This window comes from Numida meleagris, chromosome 2, assembly GCF_002078875.1.
Source record: "Numida meleagris isolate 19003 breed g44 Domestic line chromosome 2, NumMel1.0, whole genome shotgun sequence".
Lineage (NCBI taxonomy): Eukaryota > Metazoa > Chordata > Aves > Galliformes > Numididae > Numida > Numida meleagris.
The window spans coordinates 136,301,127-136,319,068 of NC_034410.1; the positions used below are offsets into that span (position 1 = coordinate 136,301,127).

Genomic DNA, 17,942 nt, shown 5'->3' on the forward strand with positions numbered 1-17,942 from the left:
AGGGTGTTCTGTGGTTCTGTAATGAATCATGCATGCACTAGTGAAGCTAAATGATAAGGATCGCCGGTGCCGCAGCGCAGGGCAGGCCTGGTCGGTAGGCGAGGCTGAGAGCAGCAGCCCCTTCCCATTACATCACGCAAAGACCGAAGCGCGTGCACGTAGGGAGCTGTAGATCACGCTGGCCTCCACACTTCAGGAATCTTGGGATTCGCATGTGACTATTTCTGCATTTAAAAAAATAATGATTTTTGGCTAGCACCGGGGCCACATGCATACACGCTTACTTCTGGTTTGTAGAAACATTACAAGGCAGAGTGTCGGCACGGGGAGGAAGCCCAGCCCAGCCGTGGTCGCTGCAGCCGGCGGCGTCTCTGGTGCCTGGCGTTCCCCTGCTCAGACCGCACCGCTCTGTGCGGGCCGGGGCTGCTACAGGAAGCTCCTCTCCGTTCCCAGCGCTAACCTTTACTTTCTCTACTCCCAAATGCTGAGATAAGCTTAGATTCTGAAAAAAAGAATACCAGCCAAAGCACGTTTACGCCCATGGCGTGACCCCGGCACACCACGCCGCGGTCAAAAACGCGGTCACAACAGGAGTGGCGACACGGACAAAAAGATTGCCCGCCTTTGCCCCGTGTGAGGATCGAACTCACGACCTTCAGATTATGAGACTGACGCGCTACCTACTGCGCTAACGAGGCGGCTGGTAGATGTTTTCCCCTGCCGACTGTCGAGCTTGGCCTGACACCGCAACACTGTGGGCTGTCCTGATCTCGCGTCTTTGCCCTGGTTCCTAAGGGCACGGTGGCCACTTCTGCCCGCAGTACGGGAAAAGGAGGGAGGGAGGAACAGCTCAGGCCTCCCCGCGGCTGCTGGAACACAGGCTCTGTGCCACAGTGCCCTGTGGTGGCTATGTGGGGCCTCGCAGTGGCTGTGGGACCCAGTAATAGCCATGCAGGACCCCACTGTGACTGAGCATGGGGCTGTGGTGGCCACGTGAGTCATCGGTGTGGCAGCGTGGGGCCCCAGGGCCACAGTGTGGGATCCTGTGGTGGCCATGTATGTAGTCCGTGTGACAGAGTGGGGCTTCACGGTGGCCGTGAGGTGACTGCATGGGGCCTCAGCCTGACACCAGGGCCTTCCCTGGGGTAACTCTGGGGACATTGGGTTGCCTGTGTGGTCCCCAAAGTGACCAGGAGGGACCTCATGTGGTGACGGTGTGTGCCTTGAGGTGACCATGCCAGGACCTCGGGACATCAGGATGACCGTGTGGGACTCCATGGTGACCATGAGGGACCCTTTGGTGACCACATGGGACCCCGTGGTGACCATGAGGAGCCTGAGGTGGCAGTGCTGGCACAGCTGGGGTAGGATGGCAGGCAGAGCCAGCGACGGCCCTGCAGGGCCTGGGGAGGCCCTGATTGGTGTTGACAGGGTGCGATCTCTCACGTCACATTAATTAGGCGGCATCCTTTTCAACATAATTGCGCAGAGCAGGTCACTAGATAATTAATGACTTTTTGCTGCGTCTGACAGCTGTGGGCGGATGTCAGGGTGGGGGGAGGGCAGGGGCAGTTTCTAAAGTCACATCTCGAGCTGTGCCGCCCGGACACCACCCCTCCGACCCTGAGGTGGGTGTTCCCTCCCCCCAGAGATCTGTGTGTGAAATCAGAACCATTTCACGCTCCTCTCTGTTTCTACGTGGATACTTGTGTCATGCTGGCATATAATTATTTTCTTTTATTTTTTTCCATAAGGCACCTGAAAATAGACTGTGGGGACACAGACACAGAATCACAGATTCTGGGAAGCTACCCTGGAAAAACAGGCCTCTGACGAGCCCTGAGGACACCTGTGCTCCCAAACGTGCTGGTAAGAGGGACAGGACTCCTTCCTGCTCAGAGCTGCCCAGAGCAGCCCTTCCCCTGCATGAGGCCAGGCTGTGTCTGCTCTGCTCCATCCTGCTCTGCCTATGGCCCCCTCCAGAGCCACAGCACCTTGAAGCAGCGTGGAGCAGAGCGATGGCGAACCCAACCTGTGTGATAAAAGTGCGTCACACGTGCCTCTGTGTAAAAGCATGCACGCAAGTATTTATGGAACACCTGGGGCACGGAGCCTGCACACCCTGCCTCGCCTCGCCCCGCGCAGTCATACCAGTCCGCCTGGCTCCCAGAGGCGCTGCCTCTCACCCCACTGCGAACCCCTGTCCTGCTAATGACAGCAGCCGGGCCGCCACGGTGACAACGTGACTCCAGAGCTGCAGCCTTAAAAAAAAAAAAAAAAAATAGGAAACCAAACAAACAGCACTAAATGCGCACAATCAAATGATGAGTGTTTGTATTTCTGATGCTTTGAGGCCAGCTCACAACCCTCCCTCCACATAATGCTCAGGATGTTTGGGAAGGGGTGTTTTTCTTTTAATAGGACAGCATAGTCACAAAGCTTTAAAGAAATAAATGAGTGAATCGTCTGTGGTAATAGCAACATACTGTGAACGGGGCACAGTGACGAATTTCAGGTTTATTTTTAAGCCTGTCTGGCAGCATGTAGGTACAGAAAGGAGTCCGTAACCCCTTCTGCTGTTCTGAAGCTATGGACATAGCTGATGTCTTTGTCCCGGTTAAAGTTTTTGCTCCGTAGCAAATGCTATGGGAGGACAGAGAAGCCTCAAGCTGTTTTGAAGATTGTGCAACGATGCTTGGGAGCCTACCTGCTTTTGCTTGAATACTTTCCTCACTCACATTTCACAGGATGCTCCGAGAAGAGAAATACAGCCAAATCAAACAGCCCTGGTAATTGGACGCGAGTCCTTCGGATTCCCTTGGGGTGAGGTGGGTGCCTCGCAGATAAGCAATCTAATCAGCTTTGTACTTGTGTCCCATCTGGAAACAGATTATTGCTGGAGTACACCACCACCTGAGTAGTAAGCTTGGGTTGTTTTTTGAAGATAATTGTACCGACAGAATCAGGGAGTGTGAATTCACCAGAGGTAATAAGTTCTCTTTATTTTTATTCATAGTTAATTCGTTCAGTCAAGGTGATTTTACGCCAGGATGCAGACTCCCAACACGACGGGCGATTGCATTGCCTGCGCCACGCATATGCATGGTGCCTACTCTGCAGATCAGCTGCTGAGACACAGAGCCATGAGCCACTCCAGACACATGGGCAAGATAAAAAAGCGGCTGGAGGACATCAAGAACCAGTCCCTGAAGTCGACGAAAGCAGATTTCAGCCACAACGAAAGCATCAGATTGGCCACGGACGCTTTCCTGGATGGTGGGACAGACTCGTATCTCCAGACTTTAAGCAAAGAGGGAGAGGTGGATTTCCTCTCCTCGGTGGAAGCTCAGTACATCAAGGAAAACGCCCGGGAGTCCTATTACGCGCAGGAATCCCCCACGGACGGGGCGGCCGCGCAAAGGCAGAACGATGGCGGCTCCCTGCCTTCGGGGACGTACTTCCCCACCATCTCTGACAGCAGTGAGCCCGCTCTCCTGCACACATGGATTACAGCGGACAAGCCCTATTTAAAGGAAAAGTCCACGGCCACCGTGTACTTCCAGACAGAGAAGAACAGCAACATCAGAGACATCATTCGCCGCTACATCAACAAGACCACGCAGGTATGGAGAGAAAGCTCATGTTCCTCTGCTTGCATTTGTCTTTCTGCCCTTAGAAAGATCATGTAAAGGTGGAGTGTGATTAGAGCCAGCCTCGTGCATTACCATGTAGCCTAGCTCTAGAAAGAGCCCATTACTGAACAAATGCATGGCCCTCGCTCCCTCACTGCGTCCACCCGCCCGTGGTCACGATGGGGGACCGGCCTATGGCACCCAACACTGCCAGGCTGCTGCAGCACTGCACAGCACCGTCCTACCAGGAACAAGAATTAGCTGAAGCAAGCTCTGAATAAACAGTGGTGGTTGCAGGGGATTGTTGGGAGGTGTGGGTGAATGGAGCTCCTGGAGAATGGCACGTGTGTGCCAGGAGGTGTCCCCCAGGGAATGGAATCATTAGAAGGCATCCATCCCATGCCCAGTACTTTATCAGTGCCACTAAAATGTCACACGAGCTCCACGCAGAGCCTGAGAGCCTCACTCAGAGTGTGGGAGAGGTGCAGGGGAAGTCTGATACAGACAAGTTACAGGAGCATGGAGAGGTGCCTGTCACATGTCAGGTGTCCATGAGTGGAAAATCTGAAGACAAACAGCTGAAGGGGGCAAAAACCTTTGGTGGTGTGTTCTGGCGGTACTGAGACAGCTCAGCTCAGTTTTCAGGGGAAAATATTTGGCATTTCAGATCTCTGCTTATCACTATCAGGGGATTTTGCTGGTGTAAACTCGAGGTTCCACTGGCAGCCTCACAGATGAACGGTCAGAAACAAAACCTTTGTGATTGCCACATTAAGAAGGGAAATGTGGGGGTCCCTGAGTCTTCAGCAGCAGCAATGAAATCCCCAAGGTCAGTGTAAGGGTCAGAGCAGTGGGCCACATTGGATGCAGGGCGCAATTTTCTTGAATTTCTTTCTGTATGGCAAAGTAGTGGCCACATTCTCAGCCTTAGGTGAGGAGTGAGACCCTGCCCAAAACCTGGGAACACAGCTGCATTCCCAGGGAAGTGCTGCTCTTTGCCTACTTCTTGAAAACCATGTTTCTAGGTATTGTGATCACGCACCTACAGCTTTTAGGTAAACAAAATGTTACTGTACTATTCCTTTCCAAAAGCTTTAATCTCAAATTTCTGCTGGCTGGAGAAAGGCAAGACCATACATACCCCGGTGGAAAGGGAGGTTTGTGGGTCCTGCTCTCCAGCACAGCTGTGGAGCCATCTAGAGTCAGAGCCGTTGCTGGATTGCTCTCTCACAAGGGTAAGCTCAGGGACAGGTAATGCTGAAGGTACTAGCAGAGAAAAATGCCTTTTGGCACTTCCCCTTGGAAAGGCCACAAGTGCTGGGCTCATCAGGAGAGCTGTAGGTCAATCTGACAGCATCAGAAGGATACAGTAACAGAAAATACCTCTGAAGTAGTAAAATAAGCGTCAGCCTTATTAGGTTGATACCTAATGAGGTATCAACCCAGTCCAATTTTCCATCTGAAGAGAAGAAAAATTCCAGGGGAAAAAGTAGGAAATGCAAAATACATCCATGGTTCACATGGGCTGCTCAACCATCTCTTTTACATTACAAGGGGAGTGATGCTTGATGGCAGTGCACATTTGGCAACCGCTTTTTGAGTACAGTTTTTCAATGATGGGAATTGTTAGCGTGTGATAAGGCGACATGCCAGATACTTTAAGGTATTTAAGGTATCCATTAACAGCTTAAATAATAGAATAAGGAATATATTTGTGGATGATGTCAAACTGTGGAGGACTGGAGAGCAGAAAGTACTATAATCCTAATAGAGTGCTATAATCAGTTGGACTGTAAATGGTTGGCCTAGATTATCTTTGACGCCTTTTCCAACCTTAAGGATTCTATGATTCTGTAACCCTAGTATACTTGTGAGGCACAAGCCTTAAAGTGAAATTCAGGCCAAAGAAATGAGGAGTATTGCCAGGAAGAGTGAAGAGCCAAGTGCAGAATCACAAATTGAGAACAACTGGTGAAGGAGGAGGATGTGAGAGTGGTCTGGAGCTACGGTGAGGCTGAGTGTGAGACAGCAGTTCTGTGCTGTGCACAAAGGCGAGCTCAGTCCAAAGTGTGCTAACGAAGCGTGAACATAAGGTGCTGGGCAGCACTGGGCAATTACCTGACACTGGCAGGGCCCTTTCTGAAGCGCTGCGCTCTGGCAGCAGGATGAAGTTGTGAGATCCTCACTGCTCCTCAGATAATGTGGTTTGGTTGGTCTTATGGGATTTATATATGGGGGTGGGAAGGGAATACGCTTGCTGATAAGCATGGGCACAGCCCTTGGGTAAGATTGAGCCAAAGTTTAAAGAAATCTGTGGGGCAGATCTGCAGAAATACTGAAAAATCGTTTCACTGACTATATTTTATTTAACATGATCCCCTGTGAGTGCAGCGACTGAGTACCCTCTCCACTTGGTACCTCCTGAAGTTAAGGCAGGTACCTGCTGCACTGAGCTGCCCTGGGCAGACACCCCTTTCTGTGGACAACAGCAGAAAGGACCCTGAGACCCCAGCGCTGAGCCTTGGGGCTGAGGAGTGAGGGTGGTTTTACAGCACATTTATGGTTCCCTCAACCACACGCTGCGTGGAAGCTGTGAATTTAAGCAGCTGGAGGGTCTTTTATGGGCAGTCCGTGCCGCTCCAAGGCTTTTACACATGCCCTTGCTGTTTGTGACTTTGGAAATGTGGATGTATGTTTAAACTGAAACAATTAGCTCATAAATTATTGTAAAAGTTGGATGTAAAAAGAAATAAACACGGAGCTGTTGCAGTCTGTCGGCCCACTACCAACTGCAGGAAGCAGATTTAAAAACAGGACTGCTTCAGATGTAAGTTGTAAGAGGGAAAGCGTCATTCAGTGCTTGCTAAATGCATGGGACTTACGAAAGCCATTTGGCAAGAGCTGCGGTCTCTTATTTTAGCTACATCCTTATTATTCTCTGATTAGTGCTTTAATATCCTTCCTAGTGCTGAAATCTCACCTTCAGTTTCCTGGCTCACACTATGTTTGGTGATTAAAAGAACTTAACTGAAGTGCATACGCTGCATGTTATGTTGTATTTATATGACCAATAAAACAATGAAGCAACGTGTCTCATCGATTCAGTGACGCAGGGGAAAAACAGAATAAATACCCACATGTATCTTCCAAAGTTTGCATTCAATGGAATTAAAAAAAAAAAAAAAACATATTAAATATTGCATTTCAGGCAGCCTTGACTTACTTACATCAACTAATGCTTCTGCTTTCTCCCCTAGGTGCTGGCTATCGTGATGGATGTATTCACAGACACTGAGATCCTTTGTGACCTCCTGGAGGCAGCCAACAAGCGCATGGTGTTTGTCTACCTGCTGCTGGACCATGGCAATATCAACCTCTTCTCAGAGATGTGCGACAAGCTGCAGATTGCTGAGGAGCTCTTCAAGGTACTGTGGCTCTCAGATTCACCTAACGTTAGGCACTTTGGGTTAGAAGCATGGTTAAACTAGGGTCATTCCTAACATCCCTACCACGTAATTAAAACAGAGAAGGAGACTTCCAGAGGTAGTGTAGTCTTACCTAATTATCCTTAAAAATGCCTACACTTTTCCATGCATTTTAGAGGAAGTTAAGGCAGTTCCATTAGATGTCCATTAGACTGGATGCCTGTTAGATGTCCATTAGACCCTAAGAGAGGTGGTCTGGTAGCTGTAGGTAGTGAGAAGCCTGAGCTGCACACAAAACCCTGTATATGAAAATCCCGGGCGGCCAGAAAGACTGAACTGCGCGCTCTCAGTTGGGCTGCGAGGGCTGAGTTCTGCTGGCGTTACCTTGCTCATTTGACTGCTGCTCTTGATCCTCAGTCTCAGTGTTTTAGTTCAGTTTCATGGGCGTTTGCATGAAATATGATAAAATTATGCTGTTTAGGCTTTGCTTTAAGGGTAATGCCTCACAGTTACCTGTCTGCTAGCTTAGTCCAACTTCATCCCTGCCGGAGGAAACTGACCTTAAAACTGACCATCCCTGGAGGTGTTCAAGAACCATGGACATGTGGCACTGAGGGACATGGTTAGTGGGCATGGTGGGGAAGGGCTGACGGTTGGACAAGGAGCTCTTAGTGTCTTTCCAACCTTAACAATTCTATGATTGTGTATCATGGGCCAAACACACCTTCAGCTCCATTCATGTGTACTTACACTTGTTATGACACTGATGGCCTGTCTGGGCTTCACCAGCTGCTCAGTTGCCTGTACTGATTAGAAGAGGAAAGGTTTTGCCCCGCTGTATTAAGCCATCGATGTATCAGTGTAAAATGAGAGGGACCACATCTACAGCTGAGACATCAGCGGAGGTGACAGACTGTTCTTGGCTACAGACACATCTCTAGTACTCATTTCACTAGGGGGAGCAGTCAGATTGTTCTAGGTTGCAGCTCCTCTGTAAATTTTCATGTACGTTTATTTGCCCATTGAAAAATTAGCACCGAAAGCTTGGCTGGGCTTCCACCATGCCCAAGCCTTCAATTATAATGTTAGAGTCTGTGAAGAAACTGTAACAGAAATGGGGGAAGTGAAGTGCTAGAGGCAAGAGGGAAAAGAGGCTGTTTCCTTCTGATTTTAATTTAAAAACAAACAAACATGTAATGCACTCTGTACAAATATATATATTTTTTTCTTTTACTAGAATATCTCAGTCCGCAGTGTGACTGGAGAGGTGTACTGTGCCAAATCAGGCAGGAAATTTTCTGGACAAATACAAGAAAAATTTCTTATCTCTGACTGGAGATACGTTCTCTCTGGATCCTACAGGTGAGATACACCATTGCAGTCGTCTTTTTTCTTTTTTTGAAAGTTGTTATGATGATTTCAGGCACAGGATGTAGCATCTCAACAACTGGGCTTTTAATTAAGATCCACAATCCTCAGGTTAGGGCATTTCATGAGACTCTGAGTTTGCATCAAATAAATAAAGTTCCTAAGCCTCGTGGCTACATAGATAAGCATCACATATGGCTGAGGTGTATCCTAGAAACTCAGACACAAAAAAGACAAGAGAAAAAATGACAGATGTGATTATTTAATTAAAAGGATGAGATTGTTTTCCTTAATTCAGGTTTGTGATTTGGAGACTTAATTGCTTCGATAAAACTGTGCCAGCAGGAAGATTATGTAACTATAAGAACAAAGGTAAATGTGAACGTGTGGGGACAGCGGACGCTGTGAGAACTCAGCTGTCTCCAGAGGCAGGCACCCATTCTTTCATTCACTTTCCAAATGAACTGTCAGACAAGGAGTGAACAAATCATGTTGTTGGTATTTCATTTGATTTATTGGACACTGTGGCTTACTTGTTGCTCAGTTTTCTTTTAATTTCTCATCCAATCTGCTTAGAAATGGAAAAACAGAGTTCTGTGGAGAACGGAAGAAGATATGTGGGAGAAGAGGGGCAGAGCAAGACAGCTTTCCTCTAGCCAAGAAGGTCCCTTTTGGCTTTTATAAGCTGTTAAAAAAAAGAGAGAGAGGAAAAAAGAAAAACCCTTAAAGTCCTGTGCAGTGCAGAGTCACTCCTCTCATTCTCTACTGCTGTTGCATTGCCTTCTAAACTCAAGAGCCTTGTCAAACTACGTTATCTCCTATGCAGCAAGCAAGCAAAGAGAGTGGTGAGGAACAAATCTGTGTGCTATTTAACTTCATCATGCTCAACTTGTGGATTCACATGGCTTATAAGCAGCTATCAATACATGGCATTTCTGTAGGCTCCTGGTTCTCACTCCGTTCATCTGAAAGTTTTGTTATCACTGAATTTTACCCAGCTACCTCTGCAGGCGTAAGCAGTAAGGATCTTAAAGAGAGTAAAACACTCTTCTGCAATGTATTTGTTGGAAAGGAAATTTGAGTAGATCTCAAAACTAATACAAAATACCTTAAAACAAATACATTTAGAACAAGGGGAAATGGCTTCAAGCTCAGGGAGGGTCATTTTAGGTTAGATATAAGGAAAAAATCTTTTACAGTGAGGGCGGTGAGGCACTGGAACAGGTTGCCCAGAGATGTGGTGGATGCCCCATCCCTGGAGACTTTCAAGGTGAGGTTGGATCAGGCCCTGGGCAACCTGATCTAGCTGTGGTGTACATGTTCATTGCAGGGGATTTGGACTAGATGGCCTTAGAGGTCCCTTCCAATGCTAAGGATTCTATGGTTCTATGAAAACTCACAGAACTGTCTATTTCACCTTAGTGCTGTGCTCTGCACAACTTTTTGATAGCAGGCTGAGGGAATAAAATAGCTCTTCGGTACCCAGTGCTCTGCAAGGGACCAAGGCTTGCTGCCTCCAGCCAAAGGACTGGGAACAAAATGTATTGGCCTCATGAACAACAGGGAGGGTGGAAGTTGGTAATCAGAGGGAAAGGAACCACCTCTGAGCTTATGGGATCTCCTGCTCTGAAGCAGTTTTTAAAATCACATTAAAATAACATTGCTTTGGACATGTGGGTACATTTGGTTCTGCCAAGAACTGAGATGAATCTCCTGAATAAGCAACAGCTCCTGTTTGCATGAGTGCATGCATCAGTAAATGTTTTAAGGTATAGTTTTCCTCTCGGTTTTTACTGCCTGTGTCTACGGTGTTAGCTTGAAATATTTCTTTTTTGCTGCCTCTGTGTTATTCTACCCCATCCTATTAAAACCATGTTCTCCTATATTTTTTATTTTATGAAATTTGAAGTTAGGTAACGTATGAACTCAGTGCTCCCAGCAGAGGCACAATGAGAACGCCAGAAGCTGGCCCCCTCTCCTCAGAAAGAAAGCACCAGAGCTGGAAGCAGCGCACATCCCCAAACATTTGTCTAACATCCCATAGGTCTCACCGTGTGCACTTACTGTATTCTTTCCTCATTTGGAATCTCCTTAACAGTTTGATGGAGGACAGCAAAAGATTCTGAGAGTGCTTGTTTGTGAGTAAAGGCAATGCCGCGTTGGCGCAGCAGCTGTTACCCGACAGTGGGGAGCTGGCTTGCTGGGCAGCTTACCCCAACCAACACTCAAGGCTTTAATGGAGTGAAGTGGATGAGCAGTACCTGCATTTTAATAACTTACTGTGTATTGTCATGCTCAGACATAAAATGTAAATTCTGTATGTCACAACTGAGAGAGCTGGGGCTCTTCAGCCTGGAGAAGAGAAGGTGCGGGGGGACCTTATAGCAGCCTTCCAGTACCTGGAAGGGGCCTGTGGGAAAGCTGGGGAGGGACTTTTTAGAAGGGCAAGTGGTGGCAGGATGAGGAGAAATGGTTCTAAACTGGAAGAGGGTAGATTTAGACTAGATAGTAGGAAGAAATTCTTCTCTGTGAGGGTGGTGAGGCACTGGAACAGGTTGTCCATTGAGGTTGTGGATGTCCCCTCCCTGGAAGCATTCAGGGCCAGGCTGGATGGGGCTGTTAGCAACCTGGTCTAGAGGGAGGTGTCCCTGCCTATAGCAGGGGGTTGGAACTAGGTGATCTTAAAGGTCCCTTCCAACCCAAACTATTCTATGGTTCTATGAATTGCCCAACTAGTGGTTACTTCACTCCTCCCCTTGCTCCTGAATCAACAGCAGAGAAACAATGTATGACCCAAACCTAACCCTCCTTAAGAATGCCCAATCCAACAGAAGCAAACTGAGTCTAAGTGTCAGCTGAGGCTGTCAGCCCTTCTGTGTTTCACGGGAGTTTTGTCAAAACATGAAAACAACAGGATGTGAAGTGCACACACCTACAGCCAAATCTGGCTCTTGGAAATGCTTCTGCAAATCCAGCGTAGCTAATAAAGTCCCGCAGGAATAACTGGGACGCGGTTTTGTCGACACTGAGTAACCCTGGGTTCAAACCCAGCGCTGCTCTACAGCCTCTGCTGCACAGCACGGGCCCCACTCAGCTCAGGGAATAATTACATTTTGTTTTATTGATGATGATGCTGTGGCACGAGGCTGCACAGCTCAATCAAGCGAGCTTGTGGTTTGGTAAAAGAGCACAAATGTATGTTTGCCAAGTGGATTAGGGTAGTGTGTAAAGGAAAAATCATTTACAGGCCGTGGAGTGTTCTAAGGTGTGTCTCTGGATACCAGAGCGAAAACTTGCGGTGTTTATCCTCTATAGCAAAGTAGGTGGTTTTTGTTGTTGTTGTTGTTGTTGTAATAATTTATTACTATTTTGTGAAGGCTGTACAAATATTTTTCATTTCATTCTACCTGTAGTGAAGGCAATGAGCTCTTGTCCAACTTGTCAATGCAGGCATGGCGATTTGCACCGTGGGGGCGGGATGCCACGGGGAGGTTGGGTTTCTCTGTGCTTCTCCAGACCAGAGCAGACAGAGGCACAGCACAATGCAAACAAAGGACGGTTGTTTTCCATGAGTTTTCCTCACGCCAGTTCTGAGTGGGTGAGATTTACAAACGGGCATGTTGTTCTGCAGGGAAGATACAATTTATGTTTTTGCAGACAAGACGTGATAAGACCTTAATTCAAGCAGTGAGCAAGGAAGAGTGGTTCCTAAATAGGGGTCTAAACTCAGTCTGCGGAACAGACAGCCAGCCAAACTGGAAGCATCTGACATTTAGTGCTGACATGGATGTGGGTCCTGGTTTCCAACACTGCCTTTAGGAGGCCGTAAAACTTTACAGAGGGTTTCTTGAAGGTTTTAGTGGCAGCTGCAATAACAAGGTTTGACGCAAAAATCAAAGAGAGAGCACTGATGTGAACTGACCTGAAATTCAGCCGAGACACCGTCTCCATCCTGTGTTTGGCCAGTGAGCCTCAGCACCGCCTCAGTGGGGACCTCCCATTCCCAATGGCTAACCCTTACCATGTCTCTCCTTCCAGCTTCACATGGTTATGTGGCCAGGTTCACCGCAACCTCCTCTCCAAGTTCACCGGTCAAGTTGTGGAGCTATTCGACGAGGAGTTCCGCCACCTATACGCGCTGTCCAAGCCCGTGAGGGGGCCGAAGTCTCCACCACGCACCATGCCCTTCCTTTTCAGCCACAGCTGGGCCCTGCCGCGCAGCCTCCCCGACAGCGATGAGGGAAGTGCTAACACTCTTTCAGACCCCTTGAGCAGCCTCTCAACTGGAAGCAACCATCAGACCAAGCAAACCCCAAGAACTCTCATATTCAGCAGCAATTTCACTCCCCAGTCACCTCTCCATCGAGTTAATTCCTTCCACAGCTTTGTCTCATTCACGCCCCCCCCAGCACAGCAGACCATCCAGGCTAACTTCTATCAGCCGCATTACGTGGCCGATAGCTCCGCCGCTCTTTATAACAACATGAACATTTACCGACCTGTAAGAGTTAGACAAGAGGAACCAAACAGGACAGGCTTAACCTCACCCTGGAGATGCCTCCACAAAGGTAACCTGTTTGCATAATTACCACCTTGCTTTGAGTTCCAAGTAAACGTAGTGAGGACCTGTTTAGCAATCACTTGTACACTGACGAACACAGAAATTCTGCATAATACAAAATCAGGATGATTTCAGGTCTCTTGTTCTGTTTTGGTGCTTATGGATGCTCCGATTCCCTAATTAAAAAGCCACCTGCTATCGTGTAAATGTTGGCTGCATCACAATCTCAGCAAGAACAAACCTAACAATGCTGCTCTCAGTGCAACATTGCTGCTGCCAAGCACCTGCCCGTGGTACCATTTTTGTGTATCAAGAGATTGAGGTGGTTTTCATGTGGCCAGGCACCTGAAAGCAGGCTAAGTCAGTTTCTTACTCTGCACTTTATGCACTTGCGTAAGGAGCTAATTCAGGAGGGCGAAGGCTGCTATTTACGTGCCAGACCGACGTGCTGCTAGGAACAGCAGTCTACCTTCACTCCCTCAGCACAGCTTTGTCTTGAAGTAGGACGACTCCTTTAGGGCTGACAGGGAAGCACAGTTCCCACCTTCACGCTGTCTGTGATGCTGCTTGAGGTGTGCAGCAAGGATGTGTGTTTGCAGGGTTTCTTTGAACAGGCCTGCTGGCCGTGAAATGGACCGAGACCAACAGCTCGGGGCACAGAGGACATCCCGCAGCCACCCTACGCTCAGTTTCACTCATTAGCAACGTGGGTGCGTTCCAGCACGCTTTGTTCAGAACCTCCAGTCCCACCAGCTCAGAGCAATTTTCCTCACTGCAGAGCAGCTGTGTAGATTCAGACTGGAAAATGAAGCCAAGGAAGGAAGCAAAGTCCTGCTAGCAGCACATCTTTCCAGTACTGAGTTCCAATTCCTTTAAAAGTACGCAGATCTTGGAAATCCTCTCAGTGGTCGTTTGACAGGACATAAAGTTAGAGGTAGTGGTGCTGCAATGGAGTGCCTGTAGTTCCCCTTGAATAGACGGGCATTGCAGGAGTTCAGCAGCGTCAAGCAGAATGCCTGCAAAGCTGAGAAGTGTTTTGTCAGATAACCTGTGAGAATGAAGGAAGCTTCTGTAAGCAAAAGGCAAAAAATAGTGAGAAAATTCATGAGATAGAAGGGATTTCCATCCATGTCCCAAAGTCACTCGACACCTACCATTTACTGATGTATCGGTACTTTCTTGTTCTTTAAATCTGCTTTACTCCATCTTTCATCTGACTCCAACAAAAACCAGAAACCCAAATACATTTGCTCATCTGTCCCTCCTCGCTGACTTGCTCCCTATTCAGTAAGCCCAAGGAATCAAACTGTATTCTTTTTCTGTGGGTTATGAAAATTGCATGTAGCAGCAAAATTTCGAGTGAGGAGTTTCTCACCCTTGGAAGAGATACAGCTTTAAAAATACACCGGTAACATTTACAGAACGTTGTAAAAGGTAAAAGACAGATGCATGCTGCACGAGCAGCGTGAACATTTTTACCCGTGGTATCAAAATTTGGAGACCAAAAGAACACTAAGCTCTTGCATATCATTGTAAATGTCTGTACATAACATTTTTTTGATTCCTTGGGAAGAAGGGAAGTTTTCATTCCTATGAGAATTCTACTGAATTGTCTAAACATGACAACCAAATATGGTAAATAAAAGAGAAGACTTTCATTACAATCCCTTTGAGAATCATTTTGTTGCTTCCTCTTCTCTTCACTCGTGCACCTCACCATCTTTGTTCCAAAAATCATTGCCATGAAGTCAGAGCACAACTGACAGGGAATTTTGTTTCTTCTGAAACCGACAGGAGCAGGACGAAGTGTGCGTCCCTCCTGCCTAATTGTGATTTTTCCTCTAAATTTGGGTCAGTCCCTCGATCCTGTTGGGGCCCAGCTGTGGGTGGCACGGAGCGGGGTGTGGGCTCACCGCCCTCTCACTCTGAAGCCTTCATTTCTTGCAGTCATGACCCATGAAATGCAGACAGGAGCCCTTCTCATCACTGCGCCCAGACGGTTTGCCTGCAGAGGCCTCAGAACGCAGCTAATGAGAAGTAGGTAACAAGCTGATAGCACCCGAGGAGCACTGTGAGTTAAGAACTAATCTCAGCTCCGAATCAAGGATACAGCTTGTGTCAATTTAGACGACAGCTGAACCCGAATGTCAAATGAATGGAATTTCAGTTCTGATGGAAAACAATCCAGAGTTTACCATTTCAGCGAGGAGTTATGCCAAAAATGCCCGCAGGCTCCCACAGGCTTCATTGCTCAGTGGCGAAGGGAACGTGAGGCGACAGGCAGCTGCAGAAAGTACCTGCTGGGAAGGCTGGGGCTGGATGCTGACATCCCTCGTCAGCCTGCTGCGCAGGAAGGGCTTGTACGAACACCGCCACTGCACGCTGAGAGAGCGGAGAGAACTTTGCTAGTTCCAGCAGTAACACGTTCCTTCACCTCACAAGCAGAGAGCAGGTGTCAAATGCTCAACGGCAAAACATCTCACGAGCCTGTGCTTGCACACACTGATCCTTCCAGAGGCATCAGAGCCGGGCTCAGAGGGTCCTGCCCAAAGCGCCCGTACCACGAGCGAGCGTCAGAATGACAAAGCCCAGCCCTGCTAACAGTTAACAGATTCTCACTCGCAGTTGGCAACACTAAATTTGCTATGTAGCTCGGCGTGGAGTACCAGTGCAGGTATTAATACCAATGATAATAATACCAAAGCATGAAGGAAGCTGTTGCAGGCAGATGTAGAATTACACAGACACAAGACAGAAGAGTAAAGCCCCTCTGAGGTCAGCAGCAGAAAGCTGAGGTTGGAGGTGGCATGCCGAAAGTGAGGAGCAGGCCAAAAAAGGAGGAAGTAGCCGAGATGAGAGATAGCCAGCATAAATGGGACCAAGGAATGTTCCATAGCCCAGCGCATAAACACTGCTTACTTGAAACAGTAACTATGCAACGCATTCAGAGCAATATTCATGTTGTTTTCTTTGCAGTAGTCGGAAACACTTTTGCTTTATTGCTGTGTTAGAGAGAGCAGTGCCTGTTCTTAAGGAGCGCTGCTTGCATCCGCCCTGCCAGGAGCTGGGGAGTTAACTGCTGTGCTGCCAGTGCGAGACAGCCCCACGTCCACCGCCCACACGCACCCAAGTCTCCAAATGGCAGCGGCCGTAACACTGTGTGCTTTGCACAGCCCAGTCACGAAATGACAACATTTAGCAAGCATTTCACGTGCTGCCATTTCCACCTTCTAAACAGTGGAGCCAAATCATTTGGCGAGTTCCCACGAAATATCTCCACAAACCTGGGCCCACAAAAGCTGCGTTCCAACGTCCTAACTACAGAACTTACTTGAGAGCTGTGGGAAAGCAGGTTATATCATTTGTTTGGGGCTGCTCATGATCATAAGTTTAAGAAGGAACTGGGACTGTTCCAGTAACTCAACTTCTTTTGCTGACACATTAGGCATTAAGCTTTCCATGTTTGCCGTGTCTGTGTTGCAAGACATTCTATTGTTGATGGCAACATCGTAATTACTTTACAGCTCATTACGGACAGTCGCTACTGAAAACACGCAGGCGGGCTGCTCGATGGCAGCCCTTAGCCCTGTGTGCATCCCAGCCTGCCAGGTGGGCCTCTGCCGTCCCAGCACTGCTCCTCTCACACACATACACAAAAATTTCCACCTAGCAAACACACGCATGACTAAAATGAATATTCGTAACACATAATGAATTAATGCTTACCCACGTATCCTTGCCAAGCCATCACCTTTCATAACAAGCTGGCCAGGATGTGGTTTAATCGCATTAAGTCACCAAACTATCAAAGATAATTTGAGATGGCTGAAGGCGATATTCCTTTTTGCTGGAGAGATTTCACAGCCAGCTTAGCAGGAGGACATACTATACCAAGTGTTAGCAACAGATTTCCTAATAAGCATCTTAAAGCTTTAAAATCCATCTCAAAGTTGCAGCTGCATCTGAAGGTTTGTTCATGTACAGTGAACAACGTTTCCATTGTGAATTATGGAAAGTTTCAGCACTCGTAGTACTGCAGAAAGAAACCCAAAGAGAACGTGAGGAAAAGCCACGTGAAGAGGAGTCAATTACGCCTGAGAGATTCCTACTTTTACACTATGAACTATATTTTTACAAAAACCCAGTGAGAATTTAAGCATCACAGTTTAACAGGATCAAATGGGGCAAGAGCACACTTTTGCATCAGATGTAAGTTGTTTCACACAAAAGGAAGAAGCCATTTGCTGCCTTCTGCAAGCCCAAAGCACGTAACGTCAGCGCTTCGGAACAGAAAGCAAAGCAGTGTCAGTGTGAACACAAAGCACAGGGAAGGATCTGTACGATGCAGGAACAACGCTGCCATTTCCACAGCAGAGGTTTTCCCTTCCTTGCAGGGTTTTACAAAGGACGTGCTCTGACTGAACACTCTTCGCTCCATATAAACAACCCTGACAGTTTTGGCTCTCCCTGCGTAAGCACACTGAGGACCAGGCTACAGAGAGTTCTACGCCTGCAAAAACATTTAGCCTAGAGGAAATCTCCTTCCAGTTCTAAGTTAAACATTTACTGTTTAGATATTTTCCCCAAAACATGGAATTATTCTTATTGACAACTTCACAGCATAAATGTATTGAAGATCCAGCCATCCAGCTCTGAAAAGTAAACCACTGTCATGTCAATTAATCAAGAAATATTACAAATTTTAATTAAGAAAATGGCTAATTCGACGGCTCCAAGTGCAACTACACAGAATTTGAAACCAAGACATTTTCAGGCTGGACATCGGGAAGGAAGAGCTGCATTCCAGCAGCATCACAGGCCCCCAAAATCACTGGTGCTTCAAGAACACCGGGACGTTTATGATGGACAGCTACCCCTGAAAACTCCATTTTATACTGGATTTCTTATTATTTTGAATACAAACAAACCAGTGAATGAAAAAAACGATGAGACACT

General features: G+C 47.5%; 1 protein-coding gene and 1 non-coding gene across 2 annotated transcripts; one reads left to right on the plus strand and one right to left on the minus strand.

Annotated features, from left to right (window-relative positions):
• Positions 626-698, minus strand: TRNAM-CAU. The gene has a single exon. It is a non-coding gene; the product is annotated as a tRNA-Met (tRNA).
• Positions 2,984-17,815, plus strand: FAM83A (family with sequence similarity 83 member A). Its single transcript, XM_021385575.1, has 4 exons — positions 2,984-3,623; positions 6,890-7,057; positions 8,295-8,419; positions 12,464-17,815. The coding sequence occupies exons 1-4, from the start codon at positions 3,051-3,053 to the stop codon at positions 13,008-13,010; spliced, it is 1,413 nt and encodes a 470-aa protein (XP_021241250.1). The 5' UTR covers positions 2,984-3,050; the 3' UTR covers positions 13,011-17,815.